A 24,428-nucleotide genomic window follows, 5' to 3' on the forward strand; every position below is an offset into this window, starting at 1 on the left:
TGTGTGTGTGTGTGTGTGTGTGTGTGTGTGTGTGTGTGTGTGTAAGCAATTTGTGCCCTGAACTCTTAGGACTGTCTTCATTGTTTCTTAGGCACGTTAATGTGCTATCTTTTTATACCCATTCAGCTTCTAAAAGTTTTAAGTTTCCTTCCTGATTTCTGCCTTGAGCCTCACTTCATTCAGTGACAACTTGTTTAGCTTCTATGGCTTTGTGTGGTCTCTGATATCTCACTTTCTGTTGATACATTTACAAGCATATAGAGATTAGATCGAAGCCTTTGGCTTGTGTTTCTTCTCCTTTTTTGACTACTATTTGTAGGTTTGGTAGCTTTTCATGGTGTCCCAGATTTTTTGGATGTTTTGTTCCTAAATATTTTTTAGATTTGATATTTTCTTTGACTGATTGATCTGTTTCTTTTAACTTGTCTTCAATACTTGAAATTCTTCCATGTTTTTCCTCTGGGTATTTTGTTCGATTTCCTAAAATTTTCATTTCGAGTTTTGTTTTTGTTTGGCTGCTCTTTAGCAATTCTATCTCTTTGTCAAATCCCATGGTCAGACCTTGAATGGTTTTCATTATTTCATTCAACTGCTTATGTTTTCACAATCTTCACAGAGGCATTTATTCACGTCCTCTTTAGATCCCTTGAACATATTCATAATTGCTGTTTTAAAGTCTTTGTCTTGTACTTCAGATAAATTGCTTTTTGCAGAGAATATTACCAGGGCGCTAGTTTCTTGAGGAGTCATATTCTTTTGATTGCTGATATTTGTATTTCGTGATTAAGACCTAGGCATCTGGAGTTAGAATGTTTGAAACATTTCTCAGTGTGGATATACGTCATTGTTTCTATTGGGTGGATATTTAGGGCTTTGTTTGACATTGCCCCAATTTGTCAGATTGCAGACTGGCTCCACGATGCTTGGTTTTCAGTTTTGGCACCATTCTGGGTTTCAGGGCTCAGACTCAAACTAGCTGAAGATCAGTTTGATAGTCAGAGTAGCTAAAAGTCTTGTTGGAGTTCTGGGATAAATCTCCAAGCAGTCCCACATAGGTGCCATGGAAGAGGTGGGTGCTATGTGAGTACAGGGCGGGAGGCTGACTTTAAAGGTCTCTTAAGTAGAATTTGGAGTCTGGCTTTACATGACACCTGTACCAGGGCCAGTGGCCGGCAGACCAGGTGGAGGTGATGAGTGGGAGAAGTGAATCTGTGTCTGGAAAACCCTACCTGAAGTTCCGCTTCAAACTCTAGGTTTAGACTCCAAGCAGTCCCAGATTGGTTGCCATAAAAGGTGTGAAAGGAAGGTGAGCATGTTAGGGCCAGGTACAGAAAAAATTTGTAGGGTACACAAGTACATAAAAAAAAGTCACATGTTCCTTCTTATGTTAGTCTCAGGAAGATGTGATGTCAGCCTGCGTCGTAGTCAATGAAGACAGAGAGAAGCTCATAAAATCAGTAGCTTTAGAGTTTGTAGAACTGATAATACTTCCTGGTAGACTTGTAGGAGATTGGGGAAAGGAGAGAACAAATTTTGGTACACAGTTTTAGGCTGGGCACCGGTAATGACAAGTTGTGCAGGCCTGGGATAAGGGAGGGAGCCCAACACAATGCTAGGAGCAAGAAGGACACTCACTACCTGCTGACTCAACACTGGGGCTTTTTCAGATAGGCCTTTGGAGAGTTGAGCACGAATGCATATTCTGCTAAATGCCTTTTCTACTTCTTTTCTTTCTCTTAAACAAGTAGACAATCAGAATGGATCTTAGGTCTTGGCGTTGGAAATCCAAACACTAATACATTTTCTGGATAGCTACAGGGGTCAGCATTTACCAACTCCTTTAATTTAAGACCTTGCGATCTCCTTGGCCTAGCTTGATTCTAGGTGACTTAACGGAAAGGGTTTTAGTCTTACAAGAATCACTATAAAAATTTTTCCCTAATCTACACTGAGATCCAGAATTTCAGTATATACTTGATAAAAGGGTGCAGCTAAAAGCTCCAAGAGGCCATGTTGATGAGGTAAGTATGTAGCAGGAAAGTGACTGTGGCAGCAGTTCTCAACCTGTGGGTCAAAACCCCTCTGGGTCACCTAAGACCATTGGAAAACACAGATATTTACAGTGCATCACAGAAGCAAAATTACAGATATGAAGTAACAATAAGAATAATTTTAGAGTTGGGGTCACCACAACATGAAGAACTGTATTAAAAGTTCAAAGCATTGGGAAGTCTAGGGCCAAAGGCCAACAGGAAGACATGTAGATAGCCTGATCTTGGTAGAGAATGGTACTACAAGAAGAACCTGGTGTTTGCAATTTTGGAGCACTGGGATAGGATTTGTCATTCAAGCCCAGAAGCCAAACTTAGCTATTACTCTCCAGCATCTTTGCTAGTCAGGGTATTAGCTACGTGACTGGGAGGAAGCTCTAGGAAGGAAGCTTGCCAACTTTGTCCAACATACCTTGAGCCTACAGAAATAAATGCATGAAATTACCCAAGGACAGCCATGAATTGGAGCTTTTGTGGTTGGACCCGTAGTGAGTTTTGCTGGAAGTAAGGATTCCAGTACAAATGTGGTTCTTATGCTAAAGTGTACTTCAGAATAACAGTGGAAGTTCTTATTTTTTTAAGACCCATGCCCACATCCCACTTACAAAGATTCTGGTTTAGAAAGCAGAGTGTGGTGTGCCGGAAGTGGATAAGCTTCACACGTACCTCTGATGACAATCCTGGTTATGTCATTGCCTGAAGGGCATCAGCCTTGAGCTAGATGAGGTTAGGTATTTGGAATCATTCTCCTTTTTGATGCTATCACTTTGCATCCTCTTTCTCCCCACCCCCACCCCCACCCCCACCCCCCCCCCTACCCCCACTTCCTACATTCTCACTGAAACAACTTCCGTTTAAGCCCAGTGGTTTTCTTAATTCTACACTGAAGGTTTCTGCAATGGAGTTGCAGCTGACCTTTAACTCTTGGAGTCTTCAGCCCTGGATTGAGATGAGAAGAAAAGAATGTAAACATCCTTCTAGGCTTCCTCAGAGAAAGTGGTTCACAAACTTGTTTGATCAAGCTCATGCTAAATAATTCTGTGAATATATTTTGAGATGTATTCCCTCTTCCTCTACTATTTTTACAGCTTGTTCTATTGTGGTTTGTTTGTTTGCCGGGGTTGTTTTAGGTTTGGTTTTGCCTAAAAGTTATTCATGGAATTTGGGCACTTATCAAAGTAATTTAGTTACACTTTTCTAGACCTTGAAGAACAGTAAGACACAAAAATGATACTTGCCCACGCATAGCATTAAAAATAGCCTGTGCTAAGGAGACCCACCTAGTTCAATGATTCTTATTCTTCTACAGTATTTGCCAATTTTTAATTTGATGGAATTTTTGTCTTCCGGGAATAAAGTAAAATGTAATAAATGCAGCCTCCCCCCCCCCTTCCCCAGGGTAAGAATCTCAATCGTTTGTTCTGTCAGGAACGTAGAGATCAAACACACATCCTGGACTACAAAGATCAAACGACATACTAGAGCAGGTTCTAGTTTGAAAAGGTCAGCCTGGCAATCTTCCTGTACTGCCTCTGTTTGAGGAGGAGGCATGAGCTTCTGGAGGGATGTGGAATTCTTCTTAATACTGAGAGAAATGAGAGTTTGGTATTGGGAATGTACTGATGTGCTGATCATCTGAGAGGCCCTGGGAGGGCTGGCCTGGTCAAGCAGCTGGGAAGATTGGCATAACTGCCCTGTTGGAGACAGAGAAACATCCTGGTCAGTTGTGTCCAAACACTTGGGGAGCTTTGATTTCATGGGAAAGGAAGTACTGTTCTTTTCATCTGCGGGGTGTAGAATGTTGCACCAATCATAAAAAAAAAGAGGGGAGACCAATCTTCTCTCTTTATTACTCTTATAAGAAAATTTTAATCTAATGATTGATTTTGCAAACCAGGAGTACAAAAAATTGTGGCTATTTAACAGTGATAGAGTTCATTTGATTGGTTGGTTGTTTAATTTTTACAAAGAATATGTTTAAAATATATAGAGACATACACTCATATACATGATTCCTTTCTTTTTTAATGTGGTGTTTAGGACATGTGTATGAGAACAAAATGGAATTCTTTTTATTCCTCTTCCTTCCCTTTATCTCCTCCTTCATTCTTTTCCTTCTGGGTTTATGAGATAAGCCTAGCAATGTTACCCAAGCTGCCCTGAAATGCCTTCTCCTGCAAGGTATCACGAGTGTGTGCCAAGACTCCTAGCTTTAAACTCCTGTCATTCTTTGACCTTCCAATTAGTTTATATTTCTTACTCATGAAGTTAAAAAAAACTATTTCTCTAACTTTTGTTCTGTATTGAAGGACTTTGGATAACTGGTTCGCTGTCATCAAACTTCAATGTATTAATTTGGAATTTTAAAACTAATATTATTAGAAAATGGATTTTGACATCTAAGAAAAATGTCTGAGAACTAGAGACTGGAGAGATGGTTCTGTAATTAGAAGCACTTGCTGCTACTCCAAGAACTATAGTTCAGTTCCCAACACCCACATTTGGTGAGTCACAACCCTCTGTAACTCCAGCTCCAGGGGATCTGATACCTCTGAGGGCACCTGCACTCATGTGTATTTATCCATATATCCACATGTATACACACACACCTACACATAATTTAAACTAATATTAATAAATATTTTAGAAATCTAAGAACCTTCTTAAGCATATTCATTATAAAAACTAAGAATAAGTCTTATTAAATCAATATTTTCCTTTTAACAAATTCACTTGTGGCAGTTACAGGATGCAATTTGAAAATTTTCATGAGGCCTACACCCAGAGCTGACCCTGTGCCACAGCTCTCTGTACCCAGATCCTGCTGGGAGAAAGCTGGTCTCCCAGGAGTGCTGACACACAGGCTTACAGGAGGGTCAAGCCACTGTCAGAGACAGTAGCACCAGTTAACACCAGATATAAGCAAATGGTGAGAGGTAAGGGCAAGAACCTAAACGACAGAAACCAAGGCTACTTGGCAGCATCAGAACCCAGTTCCCCCACCACAGCAAGTCCTAGATACCACCAACACACTGGAAAAGCAAGATTTGGATTTAAAATCACAACTCATGATGATGTTAGAAGACTTTAAGAAAGACCTATATAAAGCCCTTAAAGAAATACAGGACAACACAGGTAAACAGGTAGAAGCCCTTAAAAGGGGAACACAAAATATCAACCAAAAGGTGAAGGAATTGAACAAAACCATCCAGAATCTAAAAGTGGAAATAGAAACAATAAAGAAATCACAAAGAGAGACAACCCAGGAGATAGAAAACCTAGGAAAGAGATCAGGAGTCATAGACAAAAGCATCACCAACAGAATACAAGAAATAGAAGAGAGAATCTCAAGGCAGAAGATACCATAGAAAACATTGACACAACTATCAAAGAAAATGCAAAATGCAAAAACTGCTAACCCAAAACATCCAGGAAATCCAGGACAAAATGAGAAGATCAAACCTAAGGATAATAGGTATAGAAGAGAATGAAAATTCCCAACTTAAAGGGCCAGTATATCTTCAACAAAATCATAGAAGAAAACTTACCTAACATAAAGAAAGAGATGCCCATAAACATACAAGAAGCCTACAGAACTCCAAATAGATTGGGCCAGAAAAGCAATTCCTCCCATCACATAATAGTCAAAACACCAAATGCACAAAACAAAGAAAGAAGTAAAAGCAGTAAGGGAAAAAGGTCAAGTAACATATATAGGCAGACCTATCAGAATTATACCAGACTTCTCAATGGAGACTATGAAAGCTAGAAGATCCTGGGCAGATGTCATACAGACCCTAAGAGAACACAATGCCAGCCCAGGATACTCTATCCAGCAAAACTCTCAATTAACATAGATAAAGAAACCAAGATATTCCATGACAAAACCAAATTACACAATATCATTCCACAAACCCAGCCTTACGAAGGATAATAGATCCTAGAAAAAGAAAGTAATCTTCTTTCAACTAACACAAAATAAGATAGCCACACAAACATAATACCACCTCTAACAAAAAAAACGGAAAACAGCAATCATTGGTCCCTAATATCTCTCAACATCAACTCAATTCCCCTATAAAAGACATAGACTAACAGACTGAATACTTAAAGAGGACCCAGCATTTTACTGCGTACAGGAAACACACCTCAGTGACAAAGAGAGATGCTACATCAGAGTAAAGGGCTAGAAAACAATTTTCCAAGCAAATGGTCCCAAGAAACAAGCTGGAGTGGCCATTCTAATATCAAATAAAATAAATTTTCAACCAAAAGTTATCAAAAAAATCCTTTATATTCATCAAAAGAAAAATCCACCAAAATGAACTCTCAATCCTGAATATCTATGTTCCAAATGCAAGGGCACCTACGTCCATTAAAAAAAACCTTACTAAAGCTCAAAGCACACATTGCACCTCACACAATAATAGTGGGGAACTTTAATACCCCACTCTCAGCAATGGACAGATCATGAAAACAGAAACTAAACAGAGACACAGAAAAACTAACAGAAATTATGAACTAAATAGATTTAACAGATAGCTATAGAACATTTCATCCTAAAGCAAAAGAATATACCTTCTCAGCACCTCATGGTGCCTTCTCCAGAATTAACCATATAATTGGTCACAAAACAGGGAACTCTCATCAATGGACAGATCATGGAAACAGAAACTAAACAGAGATACAGTGAACTAATAGAAGTTTTGAACCAAATGAAGTTAACGGATGCCTACAGAACATTTCATCCTAAAACAAAAAGAAATATGTGTGTGTGTGTGTGTGTGTGTGTGTGTGTGTGTGTATACATACCTTCTTAGCACCTGATGGTACATTCTCCAAAATTGACCGTATAATCCTCAACAGATACAAGAAGATTGAAATAATCCCATGCATCCTATCAGATCACCACAGACTAAGACTAAGGCTGCTCTTCAATAACAACAAAAACAACAGAAAGCCCGCATACCCATGGAAGCTGAACAATGCTCTACTCAATGATAATTTGGTCAAAGAAGAAATAAGAAAGAAATTTAAGACTTTTTGGAATTTAATGAAAATGAAGGCACAAGATAAAAAAAAACTTATGGGACACAATGAAAGCAGTGATAAGAGGAAAACTCATAGCTCTGAGTGACTCCAAAAAGAAACAGGAGAGAGCATACACTAGCATCTCCACAGCACACCTGAAAGCTCTAGAACAAAAAAAAGCAAATACACCCAAGAGGAATAGAAGGCAGGAAATAATCAAACTCAGGGCTGAAATCAACCAAGTAGAAACCAAAAGAACCATACAAAGAATCAATAAAACCAGGAGCTGGTTCTTTGAGAAAATCAACAAGATAGATAAACCCTCAGCCAGACTAACGAGAGGACACAGAGGCTGTGTACAAATTAACAAAATCAGAAGTGAAAAGGGAGATATAAAAACAGAAACTGAGAAAATTCAAAAAAATCATCAGATCCTACTACAAAAGCCTATATTCAACAAAACTGGAAAATCTGGAGGAAATGGACAATTTTTTAAACATATACCAGGTACTAAAGTTAAATCAGGGTCAGATAAACCATCTAAACAGTCCCATAAGTCCTAAAGAAATAGAAGCAGTCATTAAAAGTCTCCCAACCAACAAAAGCTCAGGACCAGATGGGTTTAGTGCAGAATTCTATCAGATCTTCATAGAAGACCTAATACCAGCACTGTCCAAACTATTTTACAAAATAGAAACAGAAGGAACACTACCCAATTCCTTCTATGAAGCCACATTTACGCTTATACCAAAACTACACAAAGACCCAACAAAGAGAACTTTAGACCAATTTCCCTTATAAATATTGACACAAAAATACTCAATAAAATTCTTGCAAACCAAATCTAAGAACCCATCAAAATGATCATTCATCATGATCAAGTAGGCTTCATTCCAGGGATGGTTCAATATATGGAAATCCATCAATATAATCCACTATATAAAACAAACTGAAAGAAAAAAGCCACATATCATCTCATTAGATCTGAGAAAACATTTGACAAAATTCAACATACCTTCATGGTAAAAGTCTTGGAATGATCAGTAATTCAAGACCCATACCTAAACATACTAAAAGCAATACACAGCAAACCGTAGCCAACACCAAACTAAATGAGGAGAAACTTGAAGCAATCCCACTAAAATCAGGGACTGGACAAGGCTACCCCTCTCTTCCTACTTATTCAATATAGTCCTCAAAGTCCTAACCAGAGCAATCAGACAACAAAAGGAGATCAAAGGGATACAAATTGGAAAAGAAGTCAAAATATCACTATTTGCAGACGATATGATAGTATACTTAAGTGATCCCAAAAATCCCACCAGAAAACTCCTAAACCTGATAAACGCTTTTAGTAAAGTGGCTGGATATAAAATTAACTCAAACAAATCAGTAGCCTTCCTCTACTCAAAGGATAAAGAGGCTAAGAGGGAAATGACACCCTTCACAATAGTCCCAAATAATATAAAATACCTCGGTGAGACTCTAAGCAAGCAAGTGAAAGATCTGTATGACAAAAACTTCAAGTCTCTGATGAAAGAAATTGAACATCTCAGAAGACTTAAGGATCTGCCATGCTCACGGACTGGCAGGATTAATATTACAAAAATGGCCATCTTGACAAAAGCAATCTACAAACTCAATGCAATTCCCACCAAAATTCCAACTTTCTAACTTTTTGTTAGAAAGAGCAATTTGCAAATTCATCTGGAATAACCAAAAACCCAGGATAATGAAAACTATCCTCAACAATAAAAGAACTTCTGGGGGGAATCACCATCCCTGACCTCAAGCTGTATTACAGAGCAATAGTGATAAAAACAAAAAACAAAAAAAAAACTGCATGGTATTGGTACAGAGTCAGGCAGGTAGATCAATGGAATAGAATTGAAGACATAGAAATGAACCCACACACCTCTTGTCACTTGATCTTTGACAGTGGAGCTAAAACCATCCACTTTTAAAAAAGATAGCATCTCCAACAAATGGTACTGCTTCAACTGGCTGTCAGCATGTAGAAGAATGCAAATCGATCCATTCTTACTGCCCTGTACAAAGCAAGTCCAAATGGATCAAGCATCTCCACATCACACCAGATACACTCAAACTAATAGAAAAAAAGTGGGGAAGAGGCTCGAACACATGGGCACTGCAGAAAATTTCCTGAACAGAACACCAATGGCTTATGCTCTAAGATCAAGAATCGACAACTAGGGGCTGGGGATTTAGCTCAGTGGTAGAGCGCTTACCTAGGAAGCTTAAGGCCCTGGGTTGGTCCCCAGCTCCAAAAAAAAAAAAAAAAAAAAAAAAAAAAAAAAAAGAATCGACAACTGGAACTTCATAAAATTGCAAAGCTTCTGTAAGGCAGATGACACTGTCAATAGGGCAAAATGGCAACCAACAGATTGGGAAAAGATCTTTACTAATCCTACATCTGATAGAGAGCTAGTATTCAATATATGCAAAGAACTCAAAAAGTTAGACTCCAAAGAATCAAATAACCCTACTACAAAATGGGGTACAGAGCTCAACAAAAAATTCTCAGCTGAGGAAGCACCTTAAGAAATGTTCAACATCTTTAGTCATCAAGGAAGTGCAAATCAAAACAATCTTGAGATTCCACCTCACACCAGTCAGAATGGCTAAGATCAAAACTCAGGTGACAATAGATGCTGGCAAGGATGTGGAGAAAGAGGAACTCTCCTCCATTGTTGATAGGATTGCAAGCTGATACAACCACTCTGGAAATCAGTCTGGAGGTTCCTCCGAAAATTGGACATTGAACTACCTGAGGACCCAGCTATACCTCTCTTGGGCATATACCCTAAAGATGTTCTAACATATAATACAGACACATGCTCCACTATGTTCATAGCAGCCTTATTTATAATAGCCAGAAGCTGGAAAGAACCCAGATGTCCCTCAACAAAGGAATGAATACAGAAAATGTGGTACATTTACACAATGTAGTACCACTCAGCTATTAAAAACAATGATTTCATGAAATTCTTAAGCAAATGGACGGAACTAGAAAATATCATCCTGAGTGAGGTAACCCCGTCACAAAAGAACACACATGATATGCACTCACTGATAAGTAGATATTAGCCCAAAAATTTGGATTACCTAAGATACAATCCACAGACCATATGAAGATCAAGAAGGACAACCAAAATGCAGATGCTTCAGTCCTTCTTGGAAGGAGGAACATTTTCACAGGAGGAAATATGGAGACAAAGTTTGGAACAGAAACTGAAAGAAAGGCCATCCAGAGACTGTCCCACCTGGAGAATCAGCCCATATACAGTCACCAAACCCAGACAATATTGATGATGTTAAAAAGTGCAGGCTGACAGGAGCCTGATATAGCTGTCTCCTGAGAGGTTATGCTAGAGCCTGACAAATACAGAGATGGATGCTCGCAGCCAACCATTGAACTGAAAACAGGGTCCCCAATGGAGGAGTTAGAGAAAGGATTGAAGGAGCTCAAGGGGTTTGTAAGAACAACAATACCAACTAAGCAGAGCTCCCAGGGACTAAACCACCATCCAAAGAGTACACATGGACAGACCCATGACTCCAGCTGCATATGTAGCACAGGATGGCCTTGTTGGGCACCAGTGGGAGGAGAAGCCCTTGGTCCTGCCAAGGCTTGATTCACCAGTGTAGGGGAATGTCAGGGTGGGAAGAGAGAACACCCTTATAGAAGCAGGGGGAGAGGGGATGGGTAGGAGGTTTATGGATGGGAAACCGGGAAAGGGAATAACATTTGAAATGTAAATAAAAAATATCCAATAAAAGAAAGAAAAATTTCATGAGACAATGCTAGAGCTCAGCATATATTTCCTATCATGAAATCTCAGTATCTTTGCACATGCAGTGGGATAGTTGAATATGAGCACAAAAGAAAAGAAAAACATGAAAATAAATGCCTCACTTATTAACCAAAAGTTCAAACTTTATTCACAGGTTTTGATCAAGGGACTGTGTTACTTGACACTGAACAGTAATGATTGGTGATGTAGCATCAGAAAAAGCATGGAGGAACCACCTGCACTATGAGCCCTTCCTCCACAGCCTCGATGAGATGTAATAATAATGCTTTAATTTCATTAACATATTCTCAATTGTATGAAAACTGTATCTTGAAATGCTTCTCACCTCTACTTGAAACGTAAGCCTTCGGGAAGAGGCGGCGCAGATCTTCCTGGTCGCTGCCACCGCGGAGAGCCCGTGGGCAGAACCCCGCGAGTGAACTTGAGCCTCGGGACCAAAGGTAAGACTAACTTATCTGCTGCAAGTGACTTGCCGGGTGGAATCGGGACAACAGAGGCAGAATCCCTATAGGACCAGGCACGCCCCTGTGTTTGGAAGTCCCACACCTGTGGATCCCGCCCGCAGCAGCTCTCTGCTCCCAGAACCCGTGGGAGAGATACCACGCCTGGTCAGGTGGGCACTCCTGAGGCTGCAGAGCAGAAGAGACCACCAACACTGCCCACCCCTGCCCACATCCCTGGCCCAAGAGGAAACTGTATAAGGCCCTGGGCTCCCGTGGGAGAGGGCCCAGGTGAGGCAGGAGCCCTGCCTGAGACACCGCCGGAACCTGAAGGAAACAGACCGGATAAACAGTTCTCTGCACCCAAATCCCGTGGGAGGGAGAGCTAAACCTTCAGAGAGGCAGACACGCCTGCGAAACCAGAAGAGACTGCTCTCTACACACATTGCTGATTCCAGAGGAAAACACCGAGGCCATCTGGAACCCTGGTGCACGGAGGCTCCCGGAAGGGGAGATCTTCCTGGGTGCTGCCACCTCAGAGAGCCCGTGGGGCAGCACCCATGAGCTTAACTTGAGCCTCGGGACCGCAGGTAAGACCAACTTTTCTGCTGCAAGTGACCTGCCTGGTGAACTCAAGACACAGGCCCACAGGAACAGCTGAAGACCTGTAGAGGGGAAAAACTACACGCACGAAAGCAGAACACTCTGTCCCCAATACTGGCAGAAAGAAAACAGTAAAACAGGTCTACAGCACTCCTGACACACAGGCTTATAGGACAGTCTAGCCACTGTCAGAAATAGCAGAACAAAGTAACACTAGAGATAATCTGATGGCGAGAGGCAAGCGCAGGAACCCAAGCAACAGAAACCAAGACTACATGACATCATCGGAACCCAATTCTCCCACCAAAACAAACATGGAATATCCAAACACACCAGAAAAGCAAGATCTAGTTTCAAAATCATATTTGATCATGATGCTGGAGGACTTCAAGAAAGACGTGAAGAACTCCCTTAGAGAAACACAGGAAAACATTAATAAACAAGTAGAAGCCTACAGAGAGGAATGCAAAAATCCCTGAAAGAATTCCAGGAAAACACAATCAAACAGTTGAAGGAATTAAAAATGGAAATAGAAGCAATCAAGAAAGAACACATGGAAATAACCCTGGATATAGAAAACCAAAAGAAGAGACAAGGAGCTGTAGATACAAGCTTCACCAACAGAATACAAGAGATGGAAGAGAGAATCTCAGGAGCAGAAGATTCCATAGAAATCATTGACTCAACTGTCAAAGATAATGTAAAGCGGAAAAAGCTACTGGTCCAAAACATACAGGAAATCCAGGACTCAATGAGAAGATCAAACCTAAGGATAATAGGTATAGAAGAGAGTGAAGACTCCCAGCTCAAAGGACCAGTAAATATCTTCAACAAAATCATAGAAGAAAACTTCCCTAACCTAAAAAGAGAGATACCCATAGGCATACAAGAAGCCTACAGAACTCCAAATAGATTGGACCAGAAAAGAAACACATCCCGTCACATAATAGTCAAAACACTAAACGCTCAAAATAAAGAAAAAATTAAAAGAGTAAGGAAAAAGGTCAAGTAACATATAAAGGCAGACCTATCAGAATCACACCAGACTTCGCCAGAAACTATGAAGGCCAGAAGATCCTGGACTGATGTCATACAGACCCTAAGAGAACACAAATGCCAGCCCAGGCTACTGTATCCTGCAAAACTCTCAATTAACATAGATGGAGAAACCAAGATATTCCATGACAAAACCAAATTTACACAATATCTTTCTACAAATCCAGCACTACAAAGGATAATAAATGGTAAAGCCCAACATAAGGAGGCAAGCTATACCCAAGAAGAGGCAAGAAACTAATCGTCTTGGCAACAAAACAAAGAGAAGAAAAGCACACAAACACAACCTCACATCCAAATATGAATATAACAGGAAGCAATAATCACTATTCCTTAATATCTCTCAACATCAATGGCCTCAACTCCCCAATAAAAAGACATAGATTAACAAACTGGAAATGCAACGAGGACCCTGCATTCTGCTGCCTACAGGAAACACACCTCAGAGACAAAGACAGACACTACCTCAGAGTGAAAGGCTGGGAAACAACTTTCCAAGCAAATGGTCAGAAGAAGCAAGCTGGAGTAGCCATTCTAATATCAAATAAAAATCAATTTCCAACTAAAAGTCATCAAAAAGATAAGGAAGGACACTTTATATTCATCAAAGGAAAAATCCACAAGATGAACTCTCAATCCTAAATATCTATGCCCCAAATACAAGGGCACCTACATAATAAAAAGAAACCTTACTAAAGCTCAAAACACACATTGCACCTCACACAATAATAGTGGAGATTTCAACACCCCACTCTCATCAATGGACAGATCATGGAAACAGAAATTAAACAGAGCGTGAGACAGACTAAGAGAAGTCATGAGCCAAATGGACTTAACGGATATTTATAGAACGTTCTACCCTAAAGCAAAAGGATATACCTTCTTCTCAGCTCCTCATGGTACTTTCTCCAAAATTGACCATATAATTGGTCAAAAAACAGGCCTCAACAGATACAGAAAGATAGAAATAATCCCATGCGTGCTATCGGACCACCACGGCCTAAAGCTGGTCTTCAATAACAATAAGGGAAGAATGCCCACATATACGTGGAAACTGAACAATGCTCTACTCAATGATAACCTGGTCAAGGAAGAAATAAAGAAAGAAATTAAAAACTTTTTAGAATTTAATGAAAATGAAGGTACAACATACCCAAACTTATGGGACACAATGAAAGCTGTGCTAAGAGGAAAACTCATAGTTCTGAGTGCCTGCAGAAAGAAACAGGAAAGAGCATATGTCAGCAGCTTGACAGCACACCTAAAAAGCTCTAGAACAAAAAAGAAGCAAATACACCCAGGAGGAGTAGAAGGCAGGAAATAATCAAACTCAGAGCTGAAATCAACCAAGTAGAAACAAAAGGACCATAGAAAGAATCAACAGAACCAAAAGTTGGTTCTTTGAGAAAATCAACAAGATAGATAAACCCCTAGCCAGACTAACGAGAGGACACAGAGAGTGTGTCCAAATTAACAAAATCAGAAATGAAAAGGGAGACATAACTACAGATTCAGAGGAAATTCAAAAAATCATCAGATCTTACTATAAAAGCCTATATTCAACAAAACTTGAAAATCTACAGGAAATGGACAATTTCCTAGACAGATACCAGGTACCGAAGTTAAATCAGGAACAGATAAACCAGTTAAACAACCCCATAACTCCTAAGGAAATAGAAGCAGACATTAAAGGTCTCCCAACCAAAAAGAGCCCAGGTCCAGACGGGTTTAGTGCAGAATTCTACCAGACCTTCATAGGAGACCTCCATACCAATATTATCCAAACTATTCCACAAAATTGAAAACAGATGGAGCACTACCAATTCCTTCTATGAAGCCACAATTACTCTTATACCTAAACCACACAAAGACCCAACAAAGAAAGAGAACTTCAGACCAATTTCCTTATGAACATTGGACTTAAAAAATACTCAACAAAATTCTGGCAAACCAATCCAAGAGCACATCAAAACAATCATCCACCATGATCAAGTAGGCTTCATCCCAGGCATGCAGGGATGGTTTAATATATGGAAAACCATCAACGTGATCCATTATATAAACAAACTGAAAGAACAAAACCACATGATCATTTCATTAGATGCTGAGAAAGCATTTGACAAAATTCAACACCCCTTCATGATAAAAGTCCTGGAAAGAATAGGAATACAAGGCCCATACCTAAACATAGTAAAAGCCATATACAGCAAACCAGTTGCTAACATTAAACTAAATGGAGAGAAACTTGAAGCAATCCCACTAAAATCAGGGACTAGACAAGGCTGCCCACTCTCTCCCTACTTATTCAATATAGTTCTTGAAGTTCTAGCCAGAGCAATCAGACAACAAAAGGAGATCAAGGGATACAGATCGGAAAAGAAGAAGTCAAAATATCACTATTTGCAGATGATATGATAGTATATTTAAGTGATGCCAAAAGTTCCACCAGAGAACTACTAAAGCTGATAAACAACTTCAGCAAAGTGGCTGGGTATAAAATTAACTCAAATAAATCAGTAGCCTTCCTCTACACAAAAGAGAAACAAGCCGAGAAAGAAATTAGGGAAACGACACCCTTCATAATAGACCCAAATAATATAAAATACCTCGGTGTGACTTTAACCAAGCAAGTAAAAAGATCTGTACAATAAGAACTTCAAGACACTGAAGAAAGAAATTGAAGAAGACCTCAGAAGGTGGAAAGATCTCCCATGCTCATGGATTGGCAGGATTAATATAGTAAAATGGCCATTTTACCAAAAGTTTATCTACAGATTCAATGCAATCCCCATCAAAAAATACCAATCCAATTCTTCAAAGAGTTAGACAGAACAATTTGCAAATTCATCTGGAATAACAAAAACCCAGGATAGCTAAAACTATCCTCAACAATAAAAGGACTTCTGGGGGAATCACTATCCCTGAACTCAAGCAGTATTACAGAGCAATAGTGATAAAAAACTGCATGGTATTGGTACAGAGACAGACAGATAGACCAATGGAACAGAATTGAAGACCCAGAAATGAATCCACACACCTATGGTCACTTGATTTTTGACAAAGGAGCCAAATCCATCCAATGGAAAAAAGATAGCATTTTCAGCAAAATGGTGCTGGTTCAACTGGAGGTCAACATGTAGAAGAATGCAGATCGATCCATGCTTATCACCCTGTACACAAAGCTTAAGTCCAAGTGGATCAAGGACCTCCACATCAAACCAGACACCTCAAACTAATAGAAGAAAAACTAGGGAAGCATCTGGAACACATAAGGGCACTGGAAAAAATTTCCTGAACAAAACACCAATGGCTTATGCTCTAAGATCAAGAATCGACAAATGGGATCTCATAAAACTGCAAAGCTTCTGTAAGGCAAAGGACACTGTGGTTAGGACAAAACGGCAACCAACAGATTGGGAAAAGATCTTTACCAATCCTACAACAGATAGAGGCCTTATATCCAAAATATACAAAGAACTCAAAAAGTTAGACCGAGGGAGACAAATAACCCTATTAAAAATGGGGTTCAGAGCTAAACAAAGAATTCACAGCTGAGGAATGCCGAATGGCTGAGAAACACCTAAAGAAATGTTCAACATCTTTAGTCATCAGGGAAATGCAAATCAAAACAACCCTGAGATTTCACCTCACACCAGTGAGAATGGCTAAGATCAAAAACTCAGGTGACAGCAAATGCTGGCGAGGATGTGGAGAAAGAGGAACACTCCTCCATTGTTGGTGGGATTGCAGACTGGTACAACCATTCTGGAAATCAGTCTGGAGGTTCCTCAGAAAATTGGACATTAAACTGCCTGAGGATCCAGCTATCCCTCTCTTGGGCATATACCCACAAGATGCCCCAACATATAAAAAAGACACGTGCTCCACTATGTTCATCGCAGCCTTATTTATAATAGCCAGAAGCTGGAAAGAACCCAGATGCCCTTCAACAGAGGAATGGATACAGAAAATGTGGTATATCTACACAATGGAATATTACTCAGCTATCAAAAACAACGAGTTTATGAAATTTGTAGGCAAATGGTTGGAACTGGAAAATATCATCCTGAGTGAGCTAATCCAATCACAGAAAGACATACATGGTATGCACTCATTGATAAGTGGCTATTAGCCCAAATGCCTGAATTACCCTAGATGCCTAGAACAAATGAAACTCAAGACGGATGATCAAAATGTGAATACTTCCCCCTTCTTAAAAAAGGGGAACAAGAATACCCTTTGGCAGGGAAGAGAGAGGCAAAAGATTAAAACAGAGACTGAAGGAACATCCATTCAGAGCCTGCCCCACATGTGGCCCATATATATACAGCCACCCAATTAGACAAGATGGATGAAGCAAAGAAGTGCAGAAGTGTAGATCGCTCCTGAGAGACACAGCCAGAATACAGCAAATACAGAGGCGAATGTCAGCAGCAAACCTCTGAACTGAGAATAGGACCCCCGTTGAAGGAATCAGAGAAAGAACTGGAAGAGCTTGAAGGGGCTCGAGACCCTATATGTACAACAATGCCAAGCCACCAGAGCTTCCAGGGACTAAGCCACTACCTAAAGACTATACATGGACTGACCCTGGACTCTGACCTCATAGGTAGCAATGAATATCCTAGTAAGAGCACCAGTGGAAGGGGAAGCCCTGGGTCCTGCTAAGAATGAACCCCAGTGAACTAGACTGTCGGGGGAGGGCAGCAATGGGGGAGGGTGGGGAGGAACACCCATAAGGAAGGGGGGGGATGTTTGCCCGGAAACCGGAAAGGAATAAATAACCTCGAAATGTATATAAGAAATATTCAAGTTAATAAAAAAATAAATAAATAAAAAATAAAAAAAAAAAAAAAAAAAGCCTTGAGCTACCCTTACACTCTGTCTGCAGCCCTATACTCCTGCAGGCTCACCCCAGAAGTTGTCTGTGTTATTCTTGGGGAATGATTCTACTTGAAGCACTTTATCCTGAGAGAATAAGACTACTAGCATTCCATTCTGTAAAGATTTACACAAACAAACTCCTTACTGAAGAAAGGAGACAATTTTTTGGTATACTTACAGACTCAAATGAAATGGCCTGCAACAAATGTTCCTCGGATGGTTGGGATGAAGTCATATTATTAAAAGTAAATATTTTTGTATCATTTTATATGTGTGCTTTAATAGGGAAGATATGCTGGAAAATATAAAGAAACAATGAGAATTATGGATTGAAAAACTTCTTATTCTTGAACTGGTTTAGGCTTCAACTTTGACAGTTCCAAACCACTTATTCCTGTATATTTAAGTCCCAACACACAGAAACTGGATGGAGATCAGAGCACACTGGAGAAATATTCATTGCAGCTTTTAAAACATATTATATTATATTTATTAAATTATATTATTTTTTGAGGAATCCAAAATGAAGGTAACTATTCAGCTGATTCTTGGTGTGATTTATATGCAAAATGAAGTCAGAATTGCGGTGGAAAGAACAATTTGAGGCATCTCTTTGGGATTCAGCTTTCATCAAAACCCCTGAGTAGCCATGATGTATAGAACACTGTGTTTGAGGATGGGGGAGAAGGCGTTAGATATGGTTTTGGCTTAAGTGGATATTATAATATGGTGATTATAGGGGACGGACTAGAGAGAGTAGACATCTCATATTTGGAGAATCAGTAAGACAGAAGTGAGGAAATGCCAGAGGCAGAGTGCAGAGAAGTGGCGTTTCATAGCTCTGACAAGTAGTGTTTTATAAACGAGTGTCTGTCACGGCCCATCCTTACAGAATCAGCACTGTTACCTTATATAGGTGTGTGCATGTGCACATGCATGTGAAAGTGTGTAAACAAACCCCACCTGAATCTGTAATCTGAGAGCACTCATACCACACCAATAGCTAGTATTCTTCTTTAAGACTTACTTTATTTTTAAAATTATATGTCTGCATGTGTGTGTGTAGGCTTGTCCATGTGGATGCAGATGCCTGCAGAGGGCTAAGGTATCAGACCCTACTGGAGCGGAAGTTACAGGTGGTGGTTAGCTGTCCAACACAGGTGCTAGGACTAGAATTCAGATCTTCTGCAAGAGCAATATGAGCTATTAATCATGGAGCCATTCTCCTGTCCATGATGTTCTTACATCTATCACCTCAGTAATTCTTAAATGTTGGAACTATAACTTTATCCTTTAGAAAGTGTGAATAAACTCTGATTCCTTCCAGACAGTGTGTATGTGGTGTGTGGTATGTTCTCCTCTCTCTCTCTCTCTCTCTCTCTCTCTCTCTCTCTCTCTCTCTCTCTCTCTCTCTCTCTCTCTGTATATGAATATAGTAATATTTCAGAAATGTCTTACTGAAGTCCTTTGACAAAATCACTCCCTTCTCCTTGGCTCAACTTTAAAATGATCATAAAATCCTACAAACTAGCTCAGGAGTGCCACTGCCCACACTGCCCACCACAGCCTGACAAACCAACCATCATCCAGGAAACTGCATCACAAGCTTCCTTACAGGTCAGTCTAGTAGGGGTTTTCTCAGCTAAGGTTTCCCCTTCCAGAATGACCCTAGCCAGTGTCAAGGATACTTCTGGCCCACATCCTTACCAAAATTTTTGTTTGGCTTCTTGATAGCCATTCTTATTAGGGTAAGAGAGAGAATTTCAATGCATTTTTAACTTGCATTTCACCAGTAGCTAATAATGTTGAGCATTCTTTTTAAATGTTTGTTAGATATTTACAAACGTTTTTTGAGACCTCTGTTCAGCTCTGCAGCCTGCTTTTGAGTAGGACTTGTCGGCTTTCTTGATGCTTTGCTTTTTGAGTTCTTTGTATGTCCTAGATATTAATCCTCTGAGAGATGTATATAGGTGACAATGATATTCTCCCATTCTGTAGGCTGTCTCTTCACTCCATTGATTGTTCCTTCTGCTATACTGAGACTTTTTTACTTTGAGTAGGTCCCGTTTGTCAAATGTTGAGCTTAATTTATGAGCAGATGGAGTCCTATTCAGAAAGTCTTTGTGCCTATGTGCTTCAGTGTGCTGTCTGCTGTGTGTGTGTGTGTGTGTGTGTGTGTGTGTGGTAGCAGTTCTAGAGTTTCAAGTCTTGAATGAGAATTTAAATCTATTTGGAGTTTTTTTTTTTTGTTATTTTTTTTTTTTTTTTTGTTTTTTTTTTGCAGAAATGAGAGATAAGTCTGGTTTCATTCTCCTATATATGGACTCTCAGGTTTGAAAAATGTTTTACTGAGTTATTTTTAATACCTTTGGTATGGTTTTCTTCTTTTCTATACCCATAATTCCAAAGTTAGGTCATTTCATTGTGTACCAAATTCTTCTACTTTGTCTTCCAACCCTGACTTTCCATTTTTGACATGAGCTATTCTATTAGTGAGGTTTCCACTGAGGTTTTAAACTGCCTTCTTGAGGTATTCCTTTCCAGCATTATTACAATTTGGGTTTTCTTTTTTTGGGGAAGGGGGTGCAGCCAACTTTATTGATGGTATTCAAGAGAGTATGGAAAGTTCCCTAAGATCCTTCTGTTAATATGGAGGTCTGAGATGAAATTGTGAGAGAGATGCTCAGTGTTGGGGGCTGAGTTGGGATGGGGACTCCTCAGCAACTGAGGGCCTCTCACTTGCTCTCAGAGTCCTTGCTGGGCTGAAGTGGGTGGTCCAGGGTTTCTTACTCCTTGGAGGCCGTGTAGACCATGAGGTCCACCACCCTGTTGCTGTAGCCGTATTCACTGTCATACCAGGAAATGAGCTTTACAAAGTTGTCATCGAGAACAATGCCAGCCCCAGCATCAAAGATGGAAGAGTGGGAGCTGCCGTTGAAATCCTGGTCCTCAGTGTAGCCCAGGATGCCCTTTAATGGGCCCTCAGATGCCTGTTTCACCACCTTCTTGATGTTATCACACTTGGCAGGTTTCTCCAGGCGGCATGTCAGATCCGCAACGGATACACTGGGGGTAGGAACACCGAATGCCGTGCTAGTGAACTTCCCTCTCAGCTCTGGGATGACCTTGCCCACAGCCTTGGCAGCACCAGTGGATGCAGGGATGATGTTCTGGGCTACCCCATGATCATCACACCACAGCTTTCCAGAGAGACAATCCACAGTCTTCTGAGTGGCAGTGATGGCATGGACTGTGGTCATGAGCCCTCCCACAATGCCAAAGATGTCATGGATGACTTTGGCCAGGGGGGTTAAGCAGTGGGTGGTGCAGGATGCATTACTGACAATCTTGAGTGAGTTGTCATATTTCTCATGGCTCACCCCCATCACAAACATGGGGGCATCGGCTGAAAGGGTGGAGATGATGACCCTTTCGGCCCCAACCTTCAAGTGAGCCCCAGCCTTCTCCATGGTGGTGAAGACGCCAGTAGACTCCACGACATAGTCAGCACCAGCATCACCCCACATGATGTTAGCGGGATCTCGCTCCTGGAAGACGGTGATGGGCTTCCCGTTGATGACAAGTTTCCCATTCTCAGCCTTGACTGTGCCATTGAATTTTCCATGGGTAAAATCATACTGGAACATGTAGACCATGTAGTTGAGGTCAATGAAGGGGTCGTTGATGGAAACAATCTCCACTTTGCCAGAGGCAGAGGAGAAGGCGGCCCTGGTAACCAGGCACCCAATATGGCCAAATCCGTTCACGCTGACCTTCACCATCTTGTCTACTGGACGAGGTTGTCACTGCATGAGAAGATGTGGCTGTCTCTGGAACAGGGAGAAGCAGAGAGCCTTGAGTTTCCTTAAAACATTCAAACCCTATTTTCATGCCTAGGATTGGCTTCCTTATCTCCCTGGTCTCTTTGTATTATTTGAGCTGTTTGACCATAATTAACATCATTCTTTTGAGTTATTACTCTGGGAGTTCTTCCAGGTAATTTTCAGGGTCATTGGTCATTACTGGAGTATTTGTAATTTTTTTAGATGAGATGTGTTATTTTGATTCCTCTTATTTTTTTTTATTCTGCATTGTGATTTGTGCACCTGCAGTTAGTTTGTTGGTTGAGTTTTTATTTCTTTGTTGTTCAAGTCATCTTTCTTCTTCCAGCAGAGATATTTAAAATGTTTGGGATAGGACCAGGTCATAACAAGGCTGGGATCTTGATTTTTCTCTGTCTGGTGTTTGGGGCTAAATCCTCCACCACAACTCTGCTGTTTCTCTTTATTACAGTCTGGTCCTCTTCAATGATCTGAATAAAAAATTTTGAACAAATTTTACTAATAATACGGACTATTCCTAAATCTCAAGTCTGGATACGGATAACTGTAGTAATTCTGTCATGTAGCTAGCAGGGCTATGGGTCATCCTATGGGTCCATGTGCTAGGAATATTAGCTAAAAAGTCCTTGGTATCAAGGGGCTTGGATCAAGCAAATCTAATAGGGAAGGAGACACACCAAAAGAAGTGACAGTCCTATAGATATCTGTTAAATCCATTTGGTTCATAACCTTTATTAGCTTCACTGTTTCTGTTTCAATGACCTATCCATTGGTGAGAGTGGGGTGATGAAGTCTCCCACTATTATTGTGTGAGGTGCAATGTGTGCTTTGAGCTTTAGTAAAGTTTCTTTTAGAATGTAGGTGCCTTACATTTAGAGCATGGATATACAGAATTGAGAGTTCATCTTGGTGAATTTTTCCTTTGATGAATATAAAATGTCCTTCCTTATCTTTTTTGATAACTTTTGGTTAAAAGTCTATTTTACTCAATATCAGAATGGCTACTCCAGCTTATTTCTTGGAACCATTTACTTGGAAAATTGTTTTCCAGGCTTTTACTCTGAAGTAGTGTCTGTCTTTGTCACTGGGGTGTGTTTCCTGTATGCAGCAAAGTGCTGGGTACTCTTTATGTATGCAGTCTGTTAGTCTATGTTTTTTTTAATTGTGAATTGAGTCCATTAATATTGAGAGATATTAGGGACCAATGATTGTTCTTTCCTGTTATTTTTGTTGTTAGAGGTAAGAATGGGGTCCCCAATGGAGGAGTTAGAGAAAGGATTGAAGGATCTCAAGGGGTTTGCAACTCCATAAGAACAACAATACCAACCAACCAGAGCTCCCAGGGACTAAACCACCATCCTAAGAGTACACATAAAAAGACTCATGGCTGCAGCTGCATATGTAGCAGAGGATAGCCTTATTGGGCATCAATGGGAGGAGTAGCTCTTGGTTCTGCCAAGGCTCAATGTCCCAGTGTAGAGGAATGACATGGTGGGAATGTGGGAAGGTGTGGGTGGGTGGGTGCGTGAACACCCTCATAGAAGTAGGGGGAGGGGAAATAGGATAGGGGGGTTATGGAAACTGGGAAAGGAAATAACATTTGAAATGTAAATAAAAAATATCCAATAAAAAAAGGAGAAGAAGTGGCAGTCCCTGTCAAAGAGTTGTAAGATTTTTTTTAACTAATTGGAGGGGACCTTAAATAAGGAGAGCCAAAAGCTACCCGAGTCTCCACACCATATGTTGTCTGGAGATACAGTGTACATGGAGTTTTTTCCCCTACCCCTAAGTCTTGCACTCTTTATTAAATGAAAACAATTATTCATTTTATTTTACACTAGTTTATTGCGGTTGACACTTTCTTTATTCTTATTGCCCTATATACAATGAGCAGATATTTGATCTGCCTCCTCAGGATAATATTTCAAAGGAACTGCCTATTCATTGCAGCACTATTGGGGGAAAAAGTCAGAAAAAGTAAAACCAACCTAAGAGACTATCAACTAATAAAAAAATAGATTATATATACATATATAGTAAAATATTGTCATAAAATAATGAAATCCTATCAGTTGTGAATACATGTATGAATCTAGATGACATTACATTACGTGAAATAAGCCAGGCACAGAAAGAGAACTCTCAAGACTTGGTTCCTATGTGGAATCAAAACAAGGTATGTCTTGCAGAAGTTGAGAGAAGAATAGCGATTAGGTCTATGGAGAGTCTGGAGGAGGGACAGGGAAAAGGGGCCACTGGGTAATAAGTTATAGCTACGGGAGTAAAACATCAGAATATGCACAGTAAGGACACAGTAAAAACACACTATTGAAAGAGGAACTTAGAAACTGCTTTGCTAAAAACAAAAGTTGACTGTACATCTGCATGGAAGGTAACTTAAGACAAGATGAAACTCTAGCATCTCAGACATCAATTTTTTGTCTGTAGTTTGGCTGGGATCACAGAGGCAAGTTATCATCAGTCTTTCTTCCTGAGATTCTTTGAATTCCAAGAAGAGCAAAACCTCTCAGGAATTGATCTCCTCCAAGATGAGGACAGCTTTTCACAAGGGTAAAGCTGTCCCTAGATAGAAGTAGTCATCTTATAGGTGAGGCCTGGCCTCCTGGGGGATAATAATGATGACCAGATTTACTACTTAAAAGATCACCTTTAATGGTCTCTTTG

At 40.2% G+C, this 24,428-nt stretch overlaps 1 protein-coding gene across 1 annotated transcript; it reads right to left on the reverse strand.

Moving 5' to 3' along the window:
- Window positions 1-20,687: 20,687 nt before the first annotated feature.
- LOC116895334 (glyceraldehyde-3-phosphate dehydrogenase-like) lies at window positions 20,688-21,695 on the reverse strand. The gene has a single exon (XM_032896642.1). It carries the CDS (start codon window positions 21,681-21,683, stop codon window positions 20,688-20,690), a length of 996 nt encoding a protein of 331 aa, XP_032752533.1. The 5' UTR covers window positions 21,684-21,695.
- Window positions 21,696-24,428: the final 2,733 nt, after the last annotated feature.

This window comes from Rattus rattus, chromosome 3 (genome assembly GCF_011064425.1).
Source record: "Rattus rattus isolate New Zealand chromosome 3, Rrattus_CSIRO_v1, whole genome shotgun sequence".
Lineage (NCBI taxonomy): Eukaryota > Metazoa > Chordata > Mammalia > Rodentia > Muridae > Rattus > Rattus rattus.